At 39.6% G+C, this 27,233-nt stretch overlaps 1 protein-coding gene across 1 annotated transcript in view; it reads right to left on the reverse strand.

The window, feature by feature from the left end:
- Window positions 1-27,233, reverse strand: part of sema6bb (sema domain, transmembrane domain (TM), and cytoplasmic domain, (semaphorin) 6Bb) — a 228,068-nt gene that overhangs the window by 26,390 nt on the left and 174,445 nt on the right. Inside the window, exon 16 of the mRNA XM_041790994.1 lies at window positions 25,608-25,666. Coding sequence (XP_041646928.1) covers window positions 25,608-25,666 — 59 coding nt within the window. The remainder of the gene's footprint in view (window positions 1-25,607; window positions 25,667-27,233) is intronic.

A 27,233-nucleotide genomic window follows, 5' to 3' on the forward strand; every position in this document is an offset into this window, starting at 1 on the left:
AGACATCATAAATGTTATTTCAGGACTGTTAAAGCCCCTGTGAGACTTTTTTTTTTTTTTGCATGTATTGAAACACAAAGAAACTATCACTGATGTCTCTTTATGGCCTTCTAAAGTAAACTAGATCATCAGCGACAAAATTTAATTCTCCATTTAGTTATTTATGGGCCTCTAACTTTGCCATAGGGTAGGGGTAAGAGAGGCAATGAACAGCCCATGGTTAACATTGTCTTTTACAGGTTTGTCAACACTATAGTTGTCCATCTCTTCATATTCAACAGGCTGTCATGAAGGGTACAGTGTGTAATATCAAGCAGCCTTTAGCAGAACAAACGTGGTCATTTTTATGTTTAAATTAGTATTTAAACACATAAACATATGAAAATAATTTAAACTTCTATTTAGCCTTTTATAAGGAGGCCCCCTTCCACAGTCTTCATGATCTTGCACTGCCATGTTTGCATAGTACCCCAGAAGAGACCTTTTAATGGTTATTTTCTTTTAAAATTCCTCTGGTTGCCACCAGAAGTCAGCGTTGGTACTTACAATCTGACCGTCAGATTTCAGCAATATTTCTGTTTTACACGATGCACCTTTACATATTTCATTTCAAATAAACAGTGGATCAGTCGATATTAAACAGGACTCTTTCAACAGACAGGTCAACTAATAATGCACCTTACAGTCTACAAACAGTTAAATGCATTTAATCTGTCTGTTGAAAGAGATATAATTGAATATTGACACCAGTTGACACAGTACCCTAGAGGAAGCAATCATTCATGAATGCTTTACCCTTTTATTGATTGTATAAAACAATGTTTGATATAATTTGGCTTTTTGACCAAATTAATGTCAGAGTGAAAACAGATTTCTATGAGACCAAAATGGTGCTTTTTGGCCATCGGACAATACGCTATGTTTGGCAGGCGACAAACACTGCACATCACCACAAACACACCATCACCACTGTAAAGCACAATGGTGGTAACATCACGCTGTGGGGATGCCCCTCGGCAGCCACCCTGGAAGGCTTGTATAGGTAGAGGGTAAAATAAATGCAACAAAATAATGAAAATCCTGGAGGACAATGATATTCAGCCTGCAAGAGAACTACAGCTTGGGGGACGATTTATTTTCCAGCAAGACCACGACTAGGGTGGGGAATCATCTTGTTTTTTCCTGATATTTTTACTATATCGATACTTTCTGTGCAGTGCTGGTGACTAAATAATGCCTGGATAAATGCTTCAAGAGTAAAAAGTGTGTTTAAAAATCAACAAGAATTGAGAAAGACAGAAAGCTGTCTGGGTACAGTAAATTATTTGCAGAAATATCTTTATAAGACACCAGTTGAACATGGGATAAGAAAAGGACACCGGTGGGACTTCCAAAATGTTTGTCTTGCCTTTTCATTTTGGGATGGCAGGATATTGAAATAAAGTATCAATATCTCTGCAGTAGTTCAGTCCAGTAGGTACTGAATGTGTTGGTACCAGCTCCATTCTAACAATGACCCGAAGCGTACAGCCAGTCTGCGTAGATTTAAAGATAACAAAGTGAATGTTCTGGAGTGGCCGAGTCAAAGCCAAGACCTCAATCTAGAAGAGAATTTGTCGCTAGAATTGAAGAAGGTTGTTCATGCTTGATCCCCCTGCAGCCTGACAGAGTTTGAGCAGTTTTGCAAAGGAGATTGGAGTAAATGTCCAGATTTGCAAGCCTGACTGATCTACTAAATCTACTAAATGCTGACTTGAAGGGAATGAATATTTATGCAGTCACTTACTTTACAGTAAATGTTTTTATTTGATTATTCAAATAACTTTCTTCCACTTGACCATGGAGTCTCCCACATGCCTTTTGGCGAACTGTTGTTGAGATTTAACAAGTTTTTTTCAACAGTGGCTTTCTCTTTGCCACTCTCCCATAAAGCTTTGACTGTTGTATGCAGAGTCTCTTCCATCTCAGCTGCTGAAGGGACAACAAATGCAAATTAGCATTTTTGCTAACTCTGGCGCATTTACAATATGTATTCCTTACGTTTGTACATTAATGTGCACTGTCCCTTTTAAATAAATAAATAAACTAAACTAAACTAAACTTGTAACTCCTTCCTTTACCAGTCTGATCTAGGCAGATGTATGCATGTGCCATATTCCTTTTATTTCTTGATGATGGTTTTGACTAATCTCTGGGGCATGTACAGTGGCTTGGAATTTTTTGTATCCATCCCATGACTTGGGTGGTTTTAACAATAAGGACCTGGTTCCAGATCTGAGTACACTTGAGCCCAAAGTCTGGTTTGTTTGGGTCAGTGTGAACGCAAACGAACTGCGCCCAGGCACCAGGCTCGGGCCCGCTTGGGGAGGTGTCTCGGACCTGATTTAAGTGGACTCTGGCACGGTTCGGCAATCCCACCCTGATACGGGACAGAGAGTCACGTCAGCTATTTGACGTCATTGCAAAAACTAAACTTCTTTCCCAGTCACGGTAGTTTTTTCACATTTTTCCCTCAATAAAAGGCGGAATTCATCAGAATGAAGTCAACAAATGGTCTGTTATGCCTCACCTTATGGATGACCAAAAGTTGGAGTCAGTGAGATGAGATGCAAAGGCAATAAAAAGCTGCATGCAGATAAGTAGATACCGTTGCTGACATCTTAAAAAAAGATTTTTAAATCCATAAACATTTTGAAAATAAAAAATCTTCTTCTTCTTTCTCCTCCTTGGCAGGTCTTTAAACCAGCTATGTGCATACCACCACCTGCTGTTTTAGACTGAGAACATACACAAGTGGGCCTGGGCACGGAAATTATACTTTTCAGTAACCTTTTCTTTGAGTTGCTTGGAGTGTTCTTTTGTCCTTATGGTGTAATGGTAGCCAGAAATAATGATTACTGTGAGACTACTAGCACCAAATGACAGGACCACTGTTTAATTAGGTCAGTCACTTTAAAGGGGATAAATATTCAGTCATTCATTTTACATAACATTTTTGATAAATAAACACTAATTTGTAATACTGTTTTCACTTTTTATAATCTTTTTCATCAACAAAAGCCAAATTAAATTGACCAGTGTTGATTTATAAAATCAATAAAAGGGTAAAACATCCAATGGGGCACTGTATGTGCCTCAGAGAATCTTTCTCAGGTAGTCATTCAAGGATCTCTGTCCACACATACAGTATTTGCACCTACGATACACAGCATTTTTTAAGACTCTCTTTGACTTTCCTGCTGTTGGGAAAGAGATGTGAGGAGTATGGGATGGACTCAGAGGAGGAAGAAAGGAGCTAAAGCCCCTGACGATTCCCTTTACCTTGCCAAGCTTTCATGCAGTGGAGTCTGCTATCCATATCTTCTTAGAGCATGCCCAGAAAACTTCCACATCTCTACTCTGTGGAGTGTATTTCACCCCCTTTCTGTATCCCAGCACACATACACTTTCACGTCAATAGTTATAAGGCGCATTGGTCTTCATATTTTATCACTTGAGCTTCAGTATTCAGCGAGGGGATCAACGCTCTTCTTCCAGCCTCTCAGAAACTCTGCAGATTGGGAGAGACGTGTGAGCTAGAGCTTCGTCTGGCATCTGGGGATGTTCAACTACACATCACAGTTCCTCTCTCCTCTCTCACTTTCTCTCTCTTTGCCCTAGCAGGAGTGACATCAGAGGGGTTAAGGAAAGGAGGAAGGAAGGGAGGACAACTGTGGTGTCAAGGTTACCGAGCCCTCTGTGCGTCTGAAAGAGGAGACCACATCAAACAAAAATGAACTACTGTGGCCAACACTCCCCCTGTCACACACTTTCATTCTCGTTTCCTGTCTGTGTCTGTCTCTCTATAGGGGTGCAGCACATTCATCACTGGCAGGCTTAAGACCCTGAGCTTTAACTAGCTGCCATGTAAATACAAAGCATTGTGTTGGCTTTATGGGCGCCCCCTTCTAAGCCACAGAGCAGGAAAACCACAGCAATTAGAAAGGAATCAGATGAGACCACAGCCATAAATTTGGCAACAAATTTTCCTTTCCTCACACAAAGCTCCTCACAACCAACAGAAAGACAGCCGGGGTTCATCCTGGCTCTGCGGTGATCTTCCGATGCCACAAGAAGGAATCTCCAATCTGCTTATTCTCCCTCATTGATGTTTCAGTGGACCACAATTACTGAGTGATTGCATCCCGCTGCTCCACCAGTCAAAACAGCGCCTTTTCTTCGGGAAATATTTTCACAGCACCATAATTGCTTCCATCTGTAGCTACACTGTGGCAATACTAGCTGTGTCATTACGCCTGAGTGAGTTCACAGCACAAACGGGTGGTGAATGGGAGTGTGTGAGTATGAAAAGTGCCTTTATAAACAGGGAAGAAACAGAGATTTGAGGAAGGTGTTGTGTCGGATGAGAGTGTGATGAAGCAGGACGTGTCTCTGGAAAAAACAGCCCCACATACACCTCCTCCTCCTCCTCTTCCTATTTGATGGCTGGTTTAACAGGGTTTACCTTACCTGATGAGCTGCCTGAGCAAACACAATTTGACTCGTTGCCCCTAAAAGGCATGCAAACAGCAAAACAAAATAAGGCAGTGTTTAACTCATCACTGGTGGGAGATGGAGGCTGCTGCAGAGTCAGGATTTAGATGTAAGACCCTCGCTCCATACCTTCATTTTGAATTAAAAGAGAAAAGTCTGAGGTTTGAAAGAGCGTTTAGCCCACGTTTACGCTGTAACTGATCTGCTGTCAGCATCGAGGTCACAACCTGGAAAAACCTGAAGCCAGCCAATCGACACGTTGTGATAACTCTCCATAAGTAGATCTGACATCTTACACCGTCTGTCGACGCCTGAACCGAACCTGACTCATTACGCTGTTTACAGAAATGGTTAGTATTACCTGTCACACACACTCACTCCCCAAACACACACTGCTTAGAGTTAGTTAGGTGATTTCTGTCAGCAGGGAACGTTCTGCTCAAACATCATTAAAACTAAATCCAGCATAAATCCAGCTGCAGTTTGTCATGCCTGCTGAGTTGTCCACTGTAAGAGTCTGCTAATTTTAAGTGCACACACACATAAATGCACGCAGGAGCATTAATAGCTCTATTTTCCTGAAAGCGAAACTGCAAGTTCAAACTCAGGGCACAAGTGGCCATGACTAACTTATCTTTTGCAATTTCAGAGACCACAAGCACTTGGTTATAGCTGAAAAAGTGGCTGAAGTAGAATCCAGAAGTTTATTAATGTAAGGAATATGTTATCAAACAGGTGAGTTCAGCTCAGGATTCACAATGACGTCAGGCTGACAGTTCACCTTACAGAGACAGCAGATGGATGGAAATGGATGCCACAGACCATTTGCTGATTTGTTTGCACTCTTACTATGGCTCCAAAGCATTTTATGAGCATTTTCATATATAAGGCTTGAACACCTTATTTTGTTTTGGTGGTATCAAGCATTCATAGGTTGTTTGCAATCACGTGATCCTGAATGTCCGCTGTGGGTCAGGAAGTGGAGGACAGCCATTAGGGATGAATAGGAACAGAGGAACGTTAGTACTTTACAGTTCAAAATGGACCTCCATACTACAATTATCTATCAATTATCTATCTGTCTTCATACATGGAATTTAATCCCTACACATAACAAAAAACAATATTTTTAGGCCAACTGAGTTACCTGGCGTGAAGGCAATTAATATCACAAATACTCAGTCCTGCAGACCTCCTAGCATCTGGCGTCGTCTAGTCAGATGAAGGGAGATGAGAGTCTAGAGGAATCTTGTACTGAGCTACGAGGCTAGTTTAGCACCTTTAACATGTAAAAAAAAATCCTTGTTTTGTCACAAGCATGCTTTTAATCGAAATGACTATCAACCGAATATACCTTGTGGGGTAAGAGAAAAAGTGAAGTTGAGCTGGTTATGAACAAGCCTGTGATACGAAACATCTTTTCTCTGTAAGTTGTGGGAGCTAGCTCCCATTTGAGTGCCAGTTTTCTTTCCTCCGTCCTTAGTCGTTATTTAATCCCCATTTAAAAAGCCAAACTGGTACCAAATGAAGAGCCATTTGGCAGCTCAACAACCAGCTCTACAGAACTGAGCCAACTGATCTGGATCTTATAAAAGACACAGATTTCCCTTCACTATGGGAGAAGCTGGATAGACATCAGCTGAGGAAATAGAGGTAAGCATTTAATGTGGTAAACCATGTCAAACAGTACTGAACCAAACCGGACTGCTTTGTAGAAATGAACCATACCACTCATCCAGGCTTTAGATGGAGACTTTTTTAAATTCCTACCTGCTGCTGTTTCTGTATGAGTTTTTGTCTTTTACTTTTTATAAACTACTACTGAACATTTCACTACTTTTGGGACACAAAGGTAGCTTAAAAATTAAGAATGTTTACATGTTGGCATTGAACGTTCATAAACAGCTCAAATCATGGCCTTTTGACAGTGTTTCTCTAAGACAAAATCACTACTTCCCCCTTTAGGATTGTTCTCTGCTGCTGTGTGATGTCATCTGCAACTGCTGAAAGACAAAAATCCTAAATGACATTCAGTATGAATTTAAATATGTACCTGGAGTCACACTTCATGCCTTTTAGTTTTTGAACTCCATTTCTGCTCCTGAACAATAAAAAAGTTAGATGACAATCATTTTGTCAATCCTGTCTGAACTTGAGGAAACTTTTTTTTCCTATGTTGCCTTGAGACTTCAGTGAAGCACAAACTGCAAAGATCACTGATAAGGACACAGCTTTTTATATGCATATAATCTCACTGAACAGCATAATTACAGAGTCTGTGCCATAAATACTTTATAATCCTGCGATGTTTGTGTGTCTGTTTTGTTAGATTCACAATGTTAAGTGAGAAATTAAATAATTGATGAATGTAGTCAGACTATTTGACCAGAGTGCAGCATACAACACATCTCACACTGCAGACTGTGGATGAAGTAAACATTATTACAGCTGCTTTATGATGGCTACAGGCGTGTAATCAAGGGAAGAGTTCATCTTGAAGGCATGGAATGTTGCATTGAGGAATGCATTTAAATGTGTGTTTAATTGAGCAATATCACACAAGTGATAGTACTGTTATGAGCCTCTATAACCTTTTTATACAACAATTTTGCAACCAACATCTGGAAAAAAAGTTTCAAAAAAAGTGCCAGCTCACACAAACTCTGTTATTTGTAATAATCACAGTATTTAGAGGTGGAGTGGGATGTAAAAAAGTCCCAGTGATGTTGTATGATGTATCAGCACTCATAAACTGTCTCTTGTCCAATCAAAACAGTCTGTTGTAACCAACTGTTGTATAATACGCAATACTGAACAAGAGGGAGTGCTGTTGTACTCAATATCAGCAGGGCATTCTGGAATATAAGCAAGACGCCACAGGCAGAGTGCTAGCAGCTATACGCTGATATTTAGTACAACAGGATCACCTCTACTGTAATACACCTTTTACATAACAGTTCTATAAGAAGCATCCCCTCAAAGAACTGACACCTTGCCACAATCAGGGGCTTGCATGCCTCAGTGACCCCTGAGCTACGCCAGTGGGAGAACAGTCTCCTAGCAGGGTCACGTAAGCTGGATAGATCGAAAGGAGGCCTGACAAAGAGCGATCCACTGGACCTCCAGGCTGGGGGTTGGACGTAGCACTAATAAAACCACATCATAAAAAATGTAACTATTATAGAAACCACAATGAGCAAACCTAACATCAGGCCCATAGTAGAAGCCAGCCATCGAAACATCCGACTGGTATTATGACTACTACTGATGAAAGCTAGGAAGTCAGGAGTGTGAAAAAAGGCCTAGAACCAAGAACCGCATTGGAACATGGAATGTCCCAACCATGAATGAGACCTCCAAGACAGCAGAAGTCCTCAGTGAAATGAAGCAGTACCACCTGGACATCTCGGGAAATTAGTGAGGTACACCGGACTGGCTCTGGACATCAACTACTGCCTCCTCCATTCTATAAGTAGCATATTAGTAATTAGCAACAACACATTTAGATTAAAGACTCGGTTAACAGTATCCAGAACACCCAGCTGAGGCAGAGTAACACACGATGAACAGTCTAGGTGCTGTTGTGCTGTATATCAGCACGGCTGTCATTCAGTCATATAATCAACAAGTCACAGACTTCAGAAGTGTTGAAGACAACAACGTGTCATCACTCAACATAACAGACTGACCTCAAGTGTGATATTGCTTTTATACCACAGTTCTATTAGTTAACAGTAAGAAGCAAAGACAGACTGAGATAACAGATGAAGTGGCGAGATTTAAAACACCAGGCTGAAGTATTTAACAAGGCTATATTAAATACTACAGTCTGATTGGCTTTTTAGCCATAAGCAATGTCCACCATTCATCTAAAGCTGTTATAAATAACAGACCAATGCTATGAAGACCAGATGGTTACCAGGGAAGCAGCTCTAGCCACAGAATCTGGAGGACTGACTGTAATGATATCAATCTGTATAAAAGTCTGGTTAACTCTATGACGTGCTGCTTACTGAGGGAAAAACAAAAGAGACAGAAAAAAGGTTCTAAGATCAGAATAAGAACATTAGAATATTGGATATGACAGTATACAGTATATGGACTGCTCAACAGCTTGGAAAATGTCTACAGATTCTGATGGTGACAAGACTGTAAATTTAAGTCTCATGCAGATTAATGCAGATCCGTTCCCCTTGTCTCACTTCTTATGAATAATAAGAGCTAAGTTAGCTTATTTCAGGACAGCAGCAAAGATAACCCAGCTCTGTATATCCCAGCAGACTATCTTTAATGTCAAAGAAATACATCATTATTAAATCAATGATTCATTTACAAATAATTATTTTATCTCTGGTAAAGAAAACAGATGTGCAATAAGCAGGGTAAAGTTAAAGTGAGGCTGTTTTGAAGGAACTCCTTGTTAATGAGACGACTCTGCCTGTGTTGGTGTCCTTCGGATTCAATTTCACAACAACAACTATTCAAGGCTTACACGAGACATCACTCATTCATAGAACTGTCCTCTTGCAGGCGAGAACGACTTCCTAATGCTGGTCACTTATGTGTATAGATGCACTAACTTAGAATGAGACAAGCCTGGGCTATACTTCTACTGAACCTCATCAGGAGAGAAAACCCAGAGGGTTAATGTTTAACTTTTCACTGTTCCTTTAGTGAACAATACAGTAGCATTGGACAGATTTCTCCTGAACCTGACATCCAATATTGAGTTTACCTGAGCAGGCTATAAATGTCTTTTAACAAGAATTTCTTGCTCTTCACTTTTAAAGTAACAGCATTGCCCCAAACATATCATAAATAAATAAAACTGTCCATACTGGTAGACTTGGCAGCGGTGTAAGCAGAAGGATGTAGAGATACAAATAAATAAACATCACAGAAGCAAGCAAAAGCACAGACTTTTCTGACTTTAGTGATTTGAACAGTGTGCTGTATCAGCATCCAATGTGACATAAACTTTCAGTTTACCCTACAAGCCCTATGGTTTATAACCTGGGCTTTAAGAATATATGTGCTGCAGTACTGTCACTTGAATTAAAACAAATATGGGATTATGAAGACAAAAGAAAAACCTAAACAGAAATAAAAAACAAAGATTTTTATGTTACCATGGACTTCTTATTGAGGTATTACCATACCGAGATGTTTTAATGCCACTACATCCCTATTAATGACTAAGACCTTTTTTGCACAAACTTGCTTTTCCATCTCTTAGGGACCAAAAAAGGAAAAAATAATCATTCTGTGACAAAGAGTCTTCAAAAGTGAACATATTTTCCCAAAATCCTTGCTCTACTTTGTATTGGCTCTCTTTGTGCCATTACTGAAAGCATTTCCTGTCTGCAGAGACACAGAGGGCCAAATCCCAGGCCCTCTGTGTCTCCATTATGAGCTATTCAGGCTGTCTCCTTCATGACCTGTGCAGTAAGAGCGTTTTTAGAGGCTATGGGGCATGGATAGTGTCACTGGAATGGCACAATGGCCCTCTTTCAGAGAAAAAGTAGGTGGCTAAGAATTATAGTTTAAAAGTTCTTTAACTTTTAATAACGTGTCACCTCTTGAGACATCAGTCTCACAGGGTTAGATTAATATCTTGGTTTTTCTGTGGTTGTCAGGTGATGTAAACAACATGAGTCATTTTGAAGAGATGGGGAAGTACAATACCGCAGATTAATGCAGAGGTTGGAGGTACCTGCTACTGTCCTGAGCTTTTATTGCCCTCCAGGCCTCCATGCTGGTCACATGACTGAGAGCTATGAACACATTCAGCCATAGTCACCTCATGTAGCCCTTTCTACTTTACCCTCCACAACTGTATATTGACTTCTGCTCCAATGGCTTTTCCTACTGTTACTGTGGCATCCTCTCACAGAACAAATATGAACTGACGTATTCAAATAATTTCAGCAGAAAATTTGATTTGATTAAAAACTGGTAAAAAGATGTTTGCACAAAGTCATGTCTAATACCTGCTATCTTACACAGAGACTCACACCATTGCCATGGCAGTTACTAGAAGTCAAAAGACAATCAGGAAGTATGAGCCTGATGTTTTCATGAAACAAAATGGCACTAATAGAACACCTCAGAATACTTGGACAGAACTAACTGCTGTCTAAGAGTCATATTCATTCCAAAGAGGCAAAATTCAACACTTCTCCAAGTAACTTTCAGGCCTGTGTTTGCACCTGGGAAACCAAAGTCTTGAAAATGTGTGCTTTTTGTGCTTGTGTTTGCAGTAAAATGAAGTCTTAGTTGGTGGAATTCCAAAAGAGTTGCGTCACTGTACCACTGATTGATAAATTGTGTTTATTAGGACACAGAAAACAAACACACAACAACAAAGAAGTCAGCTTACTTGGCGCCTAAATGACAGTAGTGTCCTTGGGCTAATTTACCTATCCCACAAACACACACACTTTTACACACACATAATTGAACCCAGTTATTTCTCTGACCTCATTCCTTTCAGCAGAGTCCCTCCCACCACACATCGTCTCAATTAGATGTTGTCCTTCCAAACTCTGCTTTGATCCAAGCACGTTTAGAGGAACAGTATGTCTGCACATTTCAATATCAGCGTCTATGTATGCAGGGAGAGACACACATAACCACAAGGTAATACTACCCTTAGAGACGCTCCATCTTTCTTACAGTTTCCCACAATTGAGGTGATCTCTGGCTTAAGTCTTCTGACATTTTTAGCTGTAGTGTAACTTCATGCAAATTTGTAAATCTTAATGGCGAATCAGAACCGCTGAATGATTGAAAATGAAAATGAAAATGTATTAGTGTGAAGTTGGTTGAAGGGCAGCTGCGCTGTAATGCATTAAAGGACAAGATGAAGAGGATATGAGACAGGTGGTGTACATCACCTGGATAGAGTTACAGCCTGGCCACAATCCCACTGAGGAGGCTGCTGACCTCGCTGCGACACAGGAGACGCCGGTGGCACTCTCAGTCCATTTGTCACCCATGAATACAGCCCTACCTCTCCCTCCCTGCACCCTCCCTTTCCTCTTAGCTTTCAACCACCCTCACCCTCCTCTCCCCTCCATTTCCTCTGTGATCACCCCAACCATCCCTCCTCCTCTGACCTCACTCTTTCCTATCACTCTGCTTCTTTTCTTTTTCAACCTTATGCCTCCACACTTCTGATCCCCCTCACCCCCTCACCCCTTTTCCATCCTCAAAGTTTGCCTTCTTCCTATGATCTCTCAATCTCTTTTCTGCTCTGTTCTCTACTCTTGGATCTGATTTATACCGTCCTTCTCCTCATCCTCACTCTCCTCAGCCCCCCTTACTTTTTTCCCCCTTGCAGAATCACCCTTGATATCTATTCGACTGCCATCAGCCAGAGGAGAGATGAAAATCGATTCTCCCTCCAACCAACTGCTTCTCTCTGGCTAAGGAGAAAGGGGAGGCAGTTAGCTGAGCTCTAAGTAAGGCCGTCCATCCATCTCCCTTTGAGGTCTGACAACAAGGCTGCTCTGAAATCAGTGTAGGGCTGACTGGGAGTGAAGAGAGATGAAGCACGAGGGAGAGCAGAGGCCTGGAGCGGCACAGGAGCAAAGACTGTGGCACAGTAAATGACTTGCTCTTTTTCAGACGAGCTGCAAAGCCAGAGCTGGGATAATTTCCCCCCTGAAAAAGTGAATATAAAGACCCTGGGCTTTATTTTAGAGGGCCAGCTCATCCAAATGACTCACAACTTCTTTTGCTTCACAGTCCATCTATCAGGTTCTAGGCATGCAGGAGATTTCTGGTTTTGGCTTGCGAGGAACTGAGATAAAAATACCCCTATTATTTGTCACAGAATAGAAAGGCCTGAGAAAGAAATACAATGTTCAGATGTGAGGATTTTTTTAACCTTTGACAAGGTGATGAAATGTCAGAGGAGAGTGCCTGTGTAAATTGTAAGTTTACACTGCTAAGTTAATCCCCAAAGCAACTGACTCAGTTAAAGTTCTTAAAGACATAAGGTCTCTTATTTGAAAAGCTCATTGAGATAAAACCAGTAGACACCACTTCCAGAGGAGAGGGACAACACAATTAGGAGCTGGAATAAAGTCCACTGTACTTTAAATACAAAACCTCCAAGGGACTACTGTCGGATTACAAGATACAAAAATCTTCAGCAAAAAATTCACAGAAATAAATAGGGGCAATTTACTTCTCTTGCACATCCACTATAGTACACATTCATTACAGGCAGTATTATGCTTGAGAAGACTTGGTTCCCATTCATTGTCTTTTGCAAGCAGCAGCTTTGCAGCTCAAAACATGCTGGGATACCTAGGGATCAGCATCAGGCTCATAATGACACTTTTTAACAGCTTTTCTCCGTTTAGGGCAAATTAAGCCTTTGCAAATTCAGAAAGGCCACATAAATAAAACAAACGTTACATGCCAAAAGAAAGCTCACTAAGAGTTCTGCCTCAGTTGTAACTGGTGACTCGTGTTTTTAGCCCTTACAGCAGGGGTGCCCAGACATTTTCCACTGGGGGCCACATAAGGAAATTTATAAGGATGGTGGGGCCACCTTTATATATCTCACCTTGACATTAAAGTTCATAAAACCAAACTAATGTTAGTTACGATACGCTCAGTGATTGGGTCTGCTTAAATGGCTAGTTGATGGCTGGCAAGGCAAATGGCCAACCATTTTAAGGATTTTGGGGAGGCCAATCAGATTTCAGGGGGCCTGGTCAGCTCTGGCTACCACTGGCCCTGCCCCTGGAACATCAACATTGGTGCTGCTATTCGTTATAATCCATTAGGGTATTAAATCAAGATATCTTATTATTTGTTTATGAATGTTTACAGTGTCGTTTCAATTTAGTTCTGAAAAACCAGCTATAAGTCCTTGTAAAAATGTTTGTTTACAGTATTAGCATGGTAGCACTGCCTTGTTTAGAAACTAAGAAGTATAACATAGTGTAGCACAAGCTTCATGCTCTATTGAGGGCCATATTTAATTTAATTTAAAGAATTTTTGGGGGGCTGATCAAAAATGGGCTGTGGGCCACATTTGGCCCCCACGCCATAGTTTGGATACCCCTGCCTTACAGCAAAAACACTTAAAATTTTCGTCCCCTGTTTATATTTAAATATTGGCCTACACATCTGCAGAAAGGTGTTTAGGATCCTTTTTATACATTTGTGGATCTAATTAACCATTTAAAAATACTTTTTCAACAATAGCATTATAACGTAGTTTGCCCTCAGGCAGTCACTGAGACGAAGGTTAAAAATTCCAAACTGAAGTCAGGAAATGTGTTTTATATGAGGTTTTGATACGGTCAGTAGTTCTGAATCTCTGGTTTATGGCTTCATATGGCTTAATTTACGATAACATTTCTATTTGTGTCATCTTTTTTTTAAAGAGAGTGAAGTCATACTCCCTCTGGGTTTGTTGTTCTCTGCTCTGTGTTCACACAGACAGGATGGCGCTTCATTCATTTTGTTTATGTATCTCTCAGAGGCTTAAACATGTTTCATACATGCTTCTCCAAGTCTTTTCCCTGCCACCATGTGGGAGAAAAGAGCTAGAGACTCATTCAGCAATGCTGTTTGAAGAGGCACAACAGTGAAATTTCATTGCAGCAGTTCAGCTGATTCAGATACAGATTCTCTTTTTCCGTCCCACAATGGGAAATCAGTTTTGAAGCAGAAGACAACAGAAGGAGAATGAATGGACTTTCTGAACTGAAAAAAAGTCTTTGTTTGGTCCAAAATACTTCAGAAAAACAAGGAGCAAATCAACTTTGGGCTGCAAATCCAACAGAGATCAGTCCTGCAAACATAAAGGGAGGGGTAAGGAAGCAGTGGGACAGTGTTAAAGGCTGACAGACTGATCTTGGAGTCTCCAAAAGTTGCATATTGTTCCTTTAAACCCTTCAGAGTCATCCATTCACCCATTATCTACAACCCACTATGGGTGCGTGGAGCTGAAGCTGACCCCTGATGTCATTTAGGGAGAGTGGCCAGGTGGGCACCAGTCAATCACAGGGCTGATAGAGAGAAACAATCAGTCATGCTCACACTCATACCTATGAGCAATCTCAGAGTCCCCAGATAACCTAACAAGCATGTTTATGGACTGTTGGAGGAAGCCAGAGTACCCAGAGAGAACCCATTAAAAAGGGAGAACATGCAAACTCCACTGAGCCGCTGCGCAGACCCATCATTAAGAATTTGAATGTTGTTTAATACCAGGATAGATAAACCTAATAACAAGTTTTTGAGGGAAGACAACTAAATTTAATTCCTAAATCTATTTCCACACTGTTTTAATTCAAGATGTTATTTATCTAAGGGATTCTTAAGTATTGATTTTTGTGATTGAAATGTCTTTCTTGTTTCTTCTTTTTAATTTTAGTATTTTAAAATAGTCCTCCCCATGGTTTGCTTCAGGTTATTACTTTCCTTGCAGTAAAAAATCTGCTGAATGGTACAAATAAAGAACTGGAAGCTGAAGCTAATAAACTTAAAGGATGTTATTTTTGTAGGTGTAAGGGCTTAGGTGTAAGGCCTGTCCGCAGAATTGGCTGGGCCCCTAGAATCCCAGAGAACGGGCCCTTCCCAGTTGAGATCTATTAATATCAATGAACATGTGTTTGATTAGTAGCATCGATCCTGGCTATCAATTACTTCATTTTGGAAATGAAGTGTTTTAAGCTGTTATTGGTTTCTGATGCTGAAATTATTAAATTGTACTTCTTTTTTTAGCCATTTCTCACACTGTTTTCCCCATTTATGCCAGTTTTTTTTTATTTTAACCCATTTTTGCCACTTTTCAAACCCTTTTCAGTATGTTATTTGACCATTTTGCAACACCCTTGTCACCTTAACCCATTTTTTTCTTTTTGTCCATTTTAACCCCTTTCCACATTCTTCCTACCCCCCATTGTATTACAGTTACCTATTTTTACCACTTTTATATTTTATTTGTCCTTCTCTTGATCATTTTTTCCACTTTTATAAGTTTTCATGACTTTATCTTGCCATTTCTACTACATCTTTGCAATTTTAACCCATTTTTGATACCCTTTGCCCATTTTTGTCAATTTTAACCTTTTTTGCCAATCTGTAACCCTTGTTCTTTACTTTTACTGCCACTTTTGACTTATTTTTGCCCCTTTTAATAGCCCTTTCACTACTGTATTTTGCCATTTTTGCAACATTTTTTTCCACTTTTATATTCCATTTTTGATTCTTTTTGCCCCTTCAAACCCCTTCACATTTTCCCCATCCATTTTGCCCCTTTTTGCATTGAAATAACCCATTTTTACCGCTTAAATCTAATTTGTGCCTCTTTTAACCACTTTCCATACTTTATCTGACCATTTTTTACCACATCTTTGCCTCTTTTAAGCCCATTTGTTACCTATTGCCCATTTCTGCCCCTTATATCCATGTAGGCCACTTCCAAACCATTTTTTCAGTTGACAAATATTTTTTTACTCAAAGTTGTCTCAGTTCTTTCCACTTTAGTTTCTGGCATCTTCACATTTATGCACATCATGATTTTGCTATGAAGTCTGAAATTGCTTTCCAAGTGGTTTAGTCAATGCACCCATCCTTTCATGTTACCAAAAAAAGGCAAATCTGTTTGAAGAAAGGGAGTTTACATTTAGGGTATATTGTACCACAGCATAAATAAAATGATCTTTTTTTGTTGCTTAGATAAGTGCTACTATTCCAGTTAAATATAACATGGTTGTCACATATTAACTTTACAATGGACCTTGATTTTGCTGACCTCCTCATGGGCCCAAGAAAGCTCTCCCCTTTATCCCCATTGTAGTCAGCCTTAGTTAGAGGTGTTGAGAACCACTGACATAGGTAACTCTTTAAAAGAATTAGATATGACTATGGACAGCTGAAGAAGCATGTGTAAAGTTTTGACTGTGACCGGAGGCTGAAGAGAGGAAATTTGGTCTTACATGCAGCTGCAGAAAAAGACTCCTCTTTGAGGGAAAAGCACGCAAAGGAAAGAGTGAAAATGAGATTTCTAAATTTCCCCAAAGAGGAGCAGGATGGCCAGACCATCTCTCACCTCTATCTGCTGGGTCAAGATACAGACCAGTGGAATGAGTCCAATATAGAGGTATGAAATATTCAGCAACCGTAAGCCTCGGCTTATTCCACCAAAACAAGTCTCTGAAGAGCTTGTGCTGAGATGTGTGAGCATGTGTGTGTTTGTAGCTACATGTACAGCATGTGTGTGAGGAATAAGGCATGTAAAGACGAGCACAGGGAAAGATGCTGACAGACACACAGAGAGGCAGTTTTTAAAGCCTAAAGGCTGTCAGTGACAGTTTGTCATAACAAGCTCATTGAAGCTGCTCCTCTCCATCTTCCTGACTGAATATTACGTTTGCAGCAACTAAAAGAATCTTTGTCTCACAGCAAGACAAAGAAAGATGGACTCAGTTTGAACAGGAAAGACTCCATATCCCACACAATGAAAGTGTCAAATAAAGAAAAGGGATATGATGAAAAGATCGGCTGTGGCACCAAGTTCATCATGATATCTGAGACAAAGTGCTCCGTGAGGGCTGGTGGCAGCCGTCAGATGGATGCCGCCTCACATTCCCATCGTGCCGACCCAGCAGCTCTCGCTCATCCGGCGACAACAGTGCTCACCTCTGTCAACAAAGCTTAGCCCAGCCGCATCTCACGACAGGAGCTGACAGTAGAGCAAACATGCTTCAGAGCTTAGATACACCTCAAAGATGAGGACAGGGATCAGGAAAGTACATCTCTATGTGATAGAAAGTCCAAGAGGAGCAGCCATCAGGGCCACGCCACCTTTCATCTCTGTTTGATTTAAAAAACTCACAGCCTTCTTCATATTATGTACTCTTTTAAAGCAGATAAAACACATCTAAACCCTTACGTACTCCTACTGTACAAACTACACTGCTCGTTAAACTGTTGTGTTTTGTCTTTTGTTGCTCTACAGGAAGCTTTCATGTCCACAGAAAGAAACCACCAAGCTGCATTATGGGGTATATGCTGTTAAATAGATGAGGCAGTTTTTGTAACTCAAAGACGCAGTAGATTTTGTTTCACGGGTAAAATATGAAAAGGAAAAAAAGGTCAGAGAATAAAGCTGCATATTTATCGTGAAAGTGTTTTTGAAAATGAGATTGAAATGTTTTTGTCTTCTTGACAATAATGAAAAAAACATTTCTTTTGTCTTGAAATTTTAGCTGGTACACTGCCTGTTCTTGTTGAAATGGGTCAGCATGCTGCTTTAGGAGAAGGAAATTGAATTTGTCTGGTGAGTGATCTAGAGGGAATACTAAATTTGCATCCACTTTGTGTTTTCTTGTTCTTTTGTGTCCTTTTCATCAGGTTTTTATGAACATTTTTGCAGTGATTTAAGAGATTGAAGTGAGCTGCTGGATAAGACTTGCTCAAAATAGATAGAGGTATCAAAGAAATTGATTAATATTGGTATTTGCTGGCCAGGAAATTTGGATGGCTCACCATTGCTCTCCCTTGGCAGCTTTGGGTTGAAAGAAGAACTTAACTAAATGCTCTGATTTTTTTAATATATGTAATATGACCTAAGATAAGAATTAGGGGTCTACTGATACAGATTTTTCAGGGCTGATGACAATTAATAGCTGTTAATGTGACCAATAAGAGATAATGTTGTGGGTGGTGCATTAGATAGAGACAGTGGAGAATGAAAGCAGAGCCAGAGGGAGGTCACACCTCACAGCAGAGCTAAAATAGCACACTTTTAATTAATCAATCTTATCAGTCATTGGTAAAATAAAATTCTGATACAGATAATCAGCCAAAGCCCTAATGCCCACCCTGATAATTGACCATAACATTAATTTGTCAACCCCTTATAAGAATAATGGGGAACAGGCCTGACCACAGAATCAGGTGTGCCCCCAAAAACCCCAGTAAATAGGCTCTCCCCAGTTGTGATTTACTGATGATGTCACTGCATGTGTGCTGGATCAGTAGCATTGATGCTAGCATCCTGGATAGCAGTTACATCATTTTGAAGCTGAAAAATCTTGCACATTGACTACTGAATAACTAGCTGGTCACTTACAGGAACATCATATCTTAAACCTGTTGAATCCCTGTATAAAAGAGCATTAAAAATACTGGACAGGAATGGAGGAAGAAGGATAAGTAGCTGTTAAGAATACTATTGGTGGCATGTAAAAAGAGCCTAACCAGAAAATGGTTGAAAAGGGAGATACCCAATGTAAATGAATGGATTGACCTGGTATATAACATCTTTGTGATGGAAAGAATAAATTTTAGCTTGAGAACACAAAAACATGAGTTCACTGAAAATTGGGCAAAATGGATTACATTTGTCTCTACTTCCAGACCAGACTTCGTGTAAACTCTTCTTATGAACATTATATGAATTCCTCCTTGGTCTTTGAATCTATTCATTCTTTTTCTATTATTTTCATGTAGTTTTATATATGTTATTTATTTCTTATTTATTTTGGACTCCCCTACCAAATCAAATCTGTAAGGTCTTCATGTTCTTGTTAACTGTATGGGTGAAGTTACACCACACAGTTTTGTATGTTTTTCTAATGTCATTTAAAACAATAAAAAAAGAATTACAAAAAAAAAAAAAAAATACTGGACAGGAAACCGCTCTCATACCACCACTGTAATATCCTTCAAAAGTACAAGCTCTTGAGCTTTGAAAATTTTCAAAAATTTAAAATTGCCTGCCTGATATATAAAGTCTTACATGGGCTAGCACCGCCTCCACTAAATGATTACATCAAACAGAAAACAATAAGTGAGTCGTCAACTAGACTGACCAGAGCAACTATTAGACGAGATACCTCTTAGGCGCTCCACCTTTGGGCAAAATGTCATATCTTTCAGAGGAAGCATGTTGTGGAACACTCTACCACTCTCTGTCAGGGAACGCTTCAGCTTTGCAAGTTTCAAGGGTAATCTGAAAGTATGGCTCAGGACAAACCAGAAATGTGACCATGTTTAACCATCTCAATATTTCTATGCATACATACTTATATACAGATATGTATGCATATTTTGTGCAATAATACATACATAGATACACTTATGTATGTTTTTTCTTAGTGCAATAATGTATGCATGAACACATCTGTTTAATGCTAACTATGTGCAATAGGGCTATGTGCAATAATATTATCACTTTATCTAACCAGGCCAAGGGCGATGTGCAATTTCTTCTCTAAGCACACTAATGACCATGTGCAATATATCAGTACACTTGCACTTTAGCACTACAGCACTTTATTGTATGCCTTATGCACTTTAACTGGAATGGTCAGTTTATCTCTGGTCTGTCCTAAGCTAAGTACTGTTTTATTTGGGTCTTTGTATTTTATTGTATCATCTATGTTGTCATGTTTTGGTGTTGTCTGACTCTTATGTAAATTTTTAATGTACTTTTTTCTTGTATATACCATCATCCTGCCGGGGACTACATATGGAAATTAGCCTATGGCTACAATCTGGCACATTTACATGTTTATGTCCATTAATGTGCATTGTCCCATGTCACAAATAAATAAATAAATAAATAAATAAGTGTGCCAAGCTTTTGGGTCTGATGTTGAAATTATTTATCCCTGCTACTTTTTAACCCCACTTTTCCCACCTTCATGCCAGTTCTTTTGCCACTTTTGACCAATTTTTTGTGGCTTTTCATCCATCTTTGCCAATTTTTGCCACTTTTGTTGCCATTCTTTGACCTATGTTTTTGACTCTTTCACAATTATTCATTCCTTTTCCAGTAAAGTTGACTCAGTTTCTTCCACTCTTTTTTGGGCATTTTGACGATTGTGCATATAATGGTTTAGCTATGATGTCTTGCACCCCCCAGACCTGCCATTTTTAAACAATATCTGCTACTTTTTGCCCCTGTTTGCAACTTTTAACATATTTTTTCCTACTTAATGCCCATTTTTCCACTTTTTTCACCATTTTTCCCATCTTTTAGCCAAATTTAACCAATTCTTCCAACCATTCACCCTCTTTTGCCACTTCTACCAATGCTTCCACCTTTTTGCATAATTTTGCCTTTTCTTTTTGCAACTTTAACCCATTTTGTCACTTTTTGCCCATTTTTGCCACTTAATTTTGGCCAATCCTTAGCCATTTTTTGCCATCCTTCACACATTTCTTGTCTTTTAACAGTTATTCAACTCTTTTCCAGTTAAGTTGCCTTGGTATTTTGCACTTTATTTCCTGGCATCCTGACGTTCGTTCCCATCATGGCTTAGCTATGAAGTCTGACTCTTACCTTCCTAATGGCTAAGTTCAGTGTGCCTATCCACACTGATAACATCAACAGAAAAAGGTAATTCTATTTTAAGAAATAAAAATTAAATAATAATTACATTTAAAAAAAGGCTATATTGTACTCCAGCACAAATAAAATTAATTCTTTGTTGCTTTGATTAGAATGGTTATTATTTAGGTTAAATATAAGAAACAGTTATCACAGCTTAACTTTACAATGAACAATCAGTTTCCTGACCGCCATGGGCCCCCAGTGTGGCTGGGCCACACAAACCTCCCCTTTATCTCCTTATAGGTGGCCTTGATGAGGAATGTATTGTATGACATTGTGGTATCAAAAAGTAGCGGTGTCTAAAATGTTGACATTCCTTTAAGGAGGTAATGAATAATATTTGTTTCCATGTGATCAGACTGGTGACCAACAAGCCAGGAAAAATATCCTGAATATGTTTTGTAAAGGTGCTTTAACCTAATTATAACAGGCTTTGAGTTATCATGACACTTCATTCAAATATGACTTCATTCAAGCATTACAACTACATTACTTCCATTCAGCAGATGCCTTTGAACTCAGTGACGTACAAATGGGGACTAATTTGTCTGAACCATGATAGATTCTGCAGAATAAAGTACCTCAACAGTCAGCTTCAAATTCTACCTGACGTGAGACTGCAGGTGAACGCAGCGAGGCGTAAATCCACATGAGTGAGTATTTTAGGTGAGTCACTGAGAAAGAAATCAAAGTTCGTACATCTTTTGCTTGGCTGCTTCGATTTGAGGGAATAATCGATCTCCCTTAAAAGCCACAGGATTGAACGTTAAATCACAGACACCGTCCTTGCAGGAAAGTGGACATCTGATGCTAAGGAAAAGTACAAATGGCATTAGGGACAGCTGTGTTGACAAATGTTGCTCCTTTCAGTGTTCTTAACTAGAGTAGAGAAGGAAGGGGAAGAGGAAATGTAACAAACATGAAACCAAGTCATCCATTTTCTGTAACTGTGAGTTTCTGCTTCTTTCTGACACAACAATCTGTTCCTCTGTGGACTGCACCAACCTGAGGGATCTTGTCAATAACTCAGACGTGTGTTTTCATTAGCTGAAGCAGCATGACCTCAATACCATGGCTCCTTTTTGTACAGTGGGAGGCAGTTAAGGCAGTTGTCATCCCTCTATACAGTCTTTCCAGAACTGACACAGATAGTAAAGTACCTTAATGATCTACAGAATCTGGACCCAGATACCAATCTATGAAGACCCATGTCTATGATAAACAGAGCAGCTTTTGATGCTTTTTTTACAGTAGTGTATTGTAAATGCCACAGCTCCTCTTGCCTCAATATTAATTGTTTTAGAATTTGTCTGTGACCTCAGGAGGGAACGTGACACTACTCAACCAGTCCTTTACTCAGACTGGGCACAATAGTGAAAAGGCAAGTGTGAGATTAAATGGAGCAGTCAGGTCTAAGACACACAGCAGGAGAAGCAGAGTGAATCATGTTTAAGTAAAGACGACAATGAAAATAGAGCTTTTAATCGAGAATAGTCAGACTCTTAGCTGATTTATTTATAATCCAAAATCTATGTATGTCGCAATATGTATTGTATCATGGTCCTGCACTGTAACACATATACTGTGAGGCTGAGGGAAATACCCAGCTCTAACTGACACAGGGGACGGCTAGCACAGTTTTGTCTCATATTTAAAACTTAACAGGATGAGCTCAAGCTCACTAATTGCAATAAGCAAGAGAAAGTGTGAGAGCTGCATGTAAGTAACAGTGTAGAACTCCAGATGGGGGGCTTTCTGCAAAGGAAGGGATTTCTGCACAGAAAAGCCCTGTCAAAAGTTACAGCTGAAAAGTTGATGTTTAGTGCTGTTTACAGATGTACCATGTGCTCAGATTGCAAACAAACCCAATCTTGTCCTGACTTTAGTGACATATTTGGGCAAAAAAAAAAAGTTTATAAGCTCATGACGAAACGGCAACAGCAGGGATTAAAAGCCTCCGTCTAAAGCCTGGATGAAAACTGTCAGAGAATGCTTGTATGGTCCGCTTCCACCAAGCAGTCTGGTGTGGTTCAGCAGAGTTTGTCATGGTAAACCCTGATCCTGCTTGTGTTTCCATAGCAGACATCAGTCTGACTTTGCTTGTTGTGATGGGAAAACAGTCTCTTTTTAGAGATCCGGATTATTTGACTCAGCTTAACAACAACAGTCGGTCTTTTGACTCCCATGAAGCTCTTCATTTGGTACCTGTTTGGCTTCTTAAATGTCATTTAAAGTACAACAAAAATGGAAGAAAGGAAACTTTTTTAGAACAGGAACCAGCCCATGTGGTTCAATTAGAAGAGACCGTTTGTGTGTGAACACATCATGACCTAGTTGCTTACACTGCAGCGTGTATTTGCTTAATACATCAACATGAGCCAAGAATGTTTCTGACAAAAGGAGGGAGAAAAACTTCTTAAGGGGTGCAGCTAGTCCCCAAGACTGAGTGAGCTATTTGTGATGTCAATACCGCCAGGCAAATCAGTCATGTTTGATGAAGTGAAATTCTTAAATTTTCTGATGACACAGCTTTGCTGTCCCTTCTCCAAGGTCCAATGTCAGATCACAGAAGGGGTTTATCTAATGTAATTTCCTGGGGTGATGCTAACTTTTTTGAGTTAGATGTATGTAGAACTATGGAGCTAATCTTTGATTTTAGTTGTAAGAGAGAGAAAGGGCCAAGGATTGCATCATTCATAACAAAAATGTTGAGATTGTTAGGTCATACAAATATTAAGGCACATATTTGGATTATCAACTTCAATTTGATGTTGACAATGAGGCAAATATCAAAAAGGGGCAACAGATCATTTATCTTTTGTGAAAACTGAATTCTTTCTCAGTCAGCCCTGAAATGTTGTTTTATCTGTTTGTAAAACTAACCGTCATTCTAAATCATTTCCTCTGTAATCAGATTACTAAATGCTCATTAGGTCTAATGTTTTTATATCTCTTACAGTCTTTCCTCTTTTTACCGTCACAGATCCTTTAAATCCTTTTAGTAGACTAATTTCTATTGTTTTTAGTCTATTTATGAATTTTTCAGCCTAATTTAGACCAGCATTTGTTCTTAGGTCTTTTTATACGTATCGTTGCTGTCACTGTGTTTAAATGCACAAGCTCCTCTGAACCATTGCCCCTTGAGGGATTAATAAAATTGTTAAAATTTGAATTTAAATAAAGAGCTTTATCATTCTAAATTTCCCCAATTTTCTCTAATTCCTAACTGTTTTTTTTTCACTTCCTATCGCTATGAATTGGCGATATACAAAGACTGATTGGTTGATCAATATTGTCATTTTATAATCCCACAAACCTCTTACTCATAATAAACATCAGTGCTTGTTCATTATGAACTGGACTGAATCATGTCATAAATAAACATTCTGACCCTTTGCTACAGGATAATTCATACAGTGGAACCTAGCTAAGTTATAATTGATGACCCCCGATCTAAAGCATGCAGCCAGAACACTTTTAGCATCTATATCATTATTTTCTCTGACCTGGGACCTTGCACCAGAGGTCATATAACATGTAAGACCAGAACTTGTAAAACTCTCCATTAGCTTTAACTTGAACAAGAGTAATTATGTTGATCTCTGATCCACTGGTACACTACGTACAGTAAGTGCAGTAATGATCTTAGATGTTGCACTTTTAATTACAAGCTCCATGCACCACAGTATGTATCTGCTGAAGCGGAGGAATCTTGTGGGGGAGGAATGATGTAGTTTATACTGTTTTAGCAGAAAAGGAGGAATCAAAAGGTATCTATGTGCACAACAGGATCTGTTTTAAATAACACAAACCCTCTGGAAGATGAACTGACTGAAGCTCAGTGAAGATAAAGAACTAGCTTGACTTCACCATGCATACAGCGAACATCAGCCATCAGTTACAGAGGCCGTCCCCCTGTGGTTTTGGTGGTCAGAGGACCCTGAAGTGAGCGAGCAGCATCAAACGGAGTGCCCATCTGAAACAGGATTAGAGCTGTACGCTAGTCACGATTATGCAATATTTATCTGTTCTTTTCTCAGGGAGCATGGCACATGAACTCGGGGAACTTTCAGAAGCACAGGATTAATTTGCACGCATTGGAATTAGCGCTCAGATCAAAGAGAGTGGGGTGCCATGGGAGTATCCAAAAACCTCTGTGTATCTGGAATAGATATTTCACTTGGCTGTGTACCACTTCTATTTTCATAATGATATGGACAGGGAGGGAAAAAAGAGGGAACCATCAAGGGGGGGGGATTCAAGCTAGAGTTGAATATAATTAAGCACAATATATGCAACAAAACCCACTCAACCAAGGCAAAGATAGCATACAAGTAAGGACAGAGTAAACAGCAAAGAGAACAAAGCTCGCTAAAACATACAGAGGGATTGCTCCTGAAAGCTTAGACAATACCAGACCAGCATATCATCTTCATGTTGGTATTGTTGGCACTTGGGAGAAGTGAGAAACTACAGAGCACTTCAGAGAAGGATGGGGACTTTTCTCTGTGTTTGTTTGTGGATTTCCTCTTATATAAACTAAAACTACCCAGCTTTTCCCCCCTCTCTTTTCTGTATTATTTACACTGAAGATATACAAGTTACATAAGGATCCGGCCTAAGACAGGGAAGCTATTAGCTCAAACACTTGTAGGCAAACACACATACATGCACACAGCTTGAGAATCACTTCTCTTACCGTCACAGTCACCCAAGTGGGCCACGTTTCCCTGTTCAACATCTTGCTCGAACGGCAGTCTGCGGAGGAGAAGAGACACAGTCATTAATCAGAGGACACGGAGGTGCAGCGGCTTGGCCACTGACACGCAGCACAGATCCTCTCTGATAGAGGAAAACTATCTCAATGATACAGCAGAGGACAAGAAACAAGGGAACATAAATCTCTACAAGCTACTTTAACACTGGGAATGTAGAATTCATTGTCTTTATTTTGACACAGCATGAAAAGATATTTGAAAAAGCAAAGAACTCAAGAAGCACTAGAGCGGCTGAATATCCAGCAATAATCCCTGTGATGATTTAGAAACAGATACTTATGCCTACACGCTCATTAAACAAGCAGACGGATGCATTTAAATGGGATGTTTTCTAGATTAAGTCACTTGTCTTTGCATTAGATATCTGTGTGTATATAAAAACCCATTTCTTCAAGTAATAAGGAGTTACAGAAGTTTCCATTAATCTTTCTAATTCATAATCATGTCCAAAAATGTCTTTTAATCTTTTAATGCAACACTGTCAGGGTGTTTTTTTTTTTTTCTGCCAGTACCAACTATCTATGAATGAGATCCCCATTACCAAGGCCTCCCATAAGGGGGGATAAAGGGGAGAGCTTTCTGGGGCCCAGCCGAACTGGGGGCCCATGGAGGTCAGGAAAATCCTGATCCATTGTAAAGTTAAGCTGTGATATCGATATTTCATTTTCAACCTGAATGATAACCACTCTAATCAAAGCAACAAAAATAAATGTCATTTATTTATGCTGCAGTACAATATAGCCATTGTAGAATTTAAACCCCCTTTTTATAAACAGAATTACCTTTTTATTCGTAGGCCTGTAGTCAACTAAAGAAAAACTTGGTCAACCAAAATCGCACCCAGGCACCAATCAATTGATTGGTCGTACAGGTAAAACAATAAAAAAATAATAAAATAAATCACCTTGTTGGGGACAGTTTAAACCATACAGGCTCCTTACTGCACCTGCTTGGAACTCTAAATGATCCTAAAATGAACATTACAAGCCTTTTGAAACATTCATACATTTTTTAGGCTCATCTCTTCGTACTAAAAAAACAATAAATAATTGTGAGACGATTAGCGCGCACCTGCCTTTGATCATATGATCTCTGTGATCCCGGCACGGTAACTCTTTAAACTCATATAGCCTACAAAATAATCCCAGATCATTGTTTTAATTCATTTATAACTGTAATCAATAATCCAGCCCACACAGTGTCATTTACGAGCATAAAGCAGACAGCACACAGCGTTTATTTACTGAAGTGAGAGAGATAAAGTTCGCTAGTCGGGACTAAATGACCAGCAGACATTGTCTTTTATCTCCTGTGCTTTCGGTCTGTAAGAGAAGCTAATGCTAATGTGAACACTTTAAGGAGATTATAAAAGGAGATGATACTACGCAGCCTACTTGCTGACAGATGAATTAAACTGACCACTGGAGTTGATGCTGTGAGGGTGGGCAGAGCAAAGACACTCAGCAGCACCACTTCAATACAAACAGCCTGCAATTTTGTGACAAGTTGAAGATGCATTGTTTCTGAGCGTTACTGCTGTAAAAGTA

Source organism: Cheilinus undulatus, linkage group 7 (genome assembly GCF_018320785.1).
Source record: "Cheilinus undulatus linkage group 7, ASM1832078v1, whole genome shotgun sequence".
Taxonomy (NCBI): domain Eukaryota; kingdom Metazoa; phylum Chordata; class Actinopteri; order Labriformes; family Labridae; genus Cheilinus; species Cheilinus undulatus.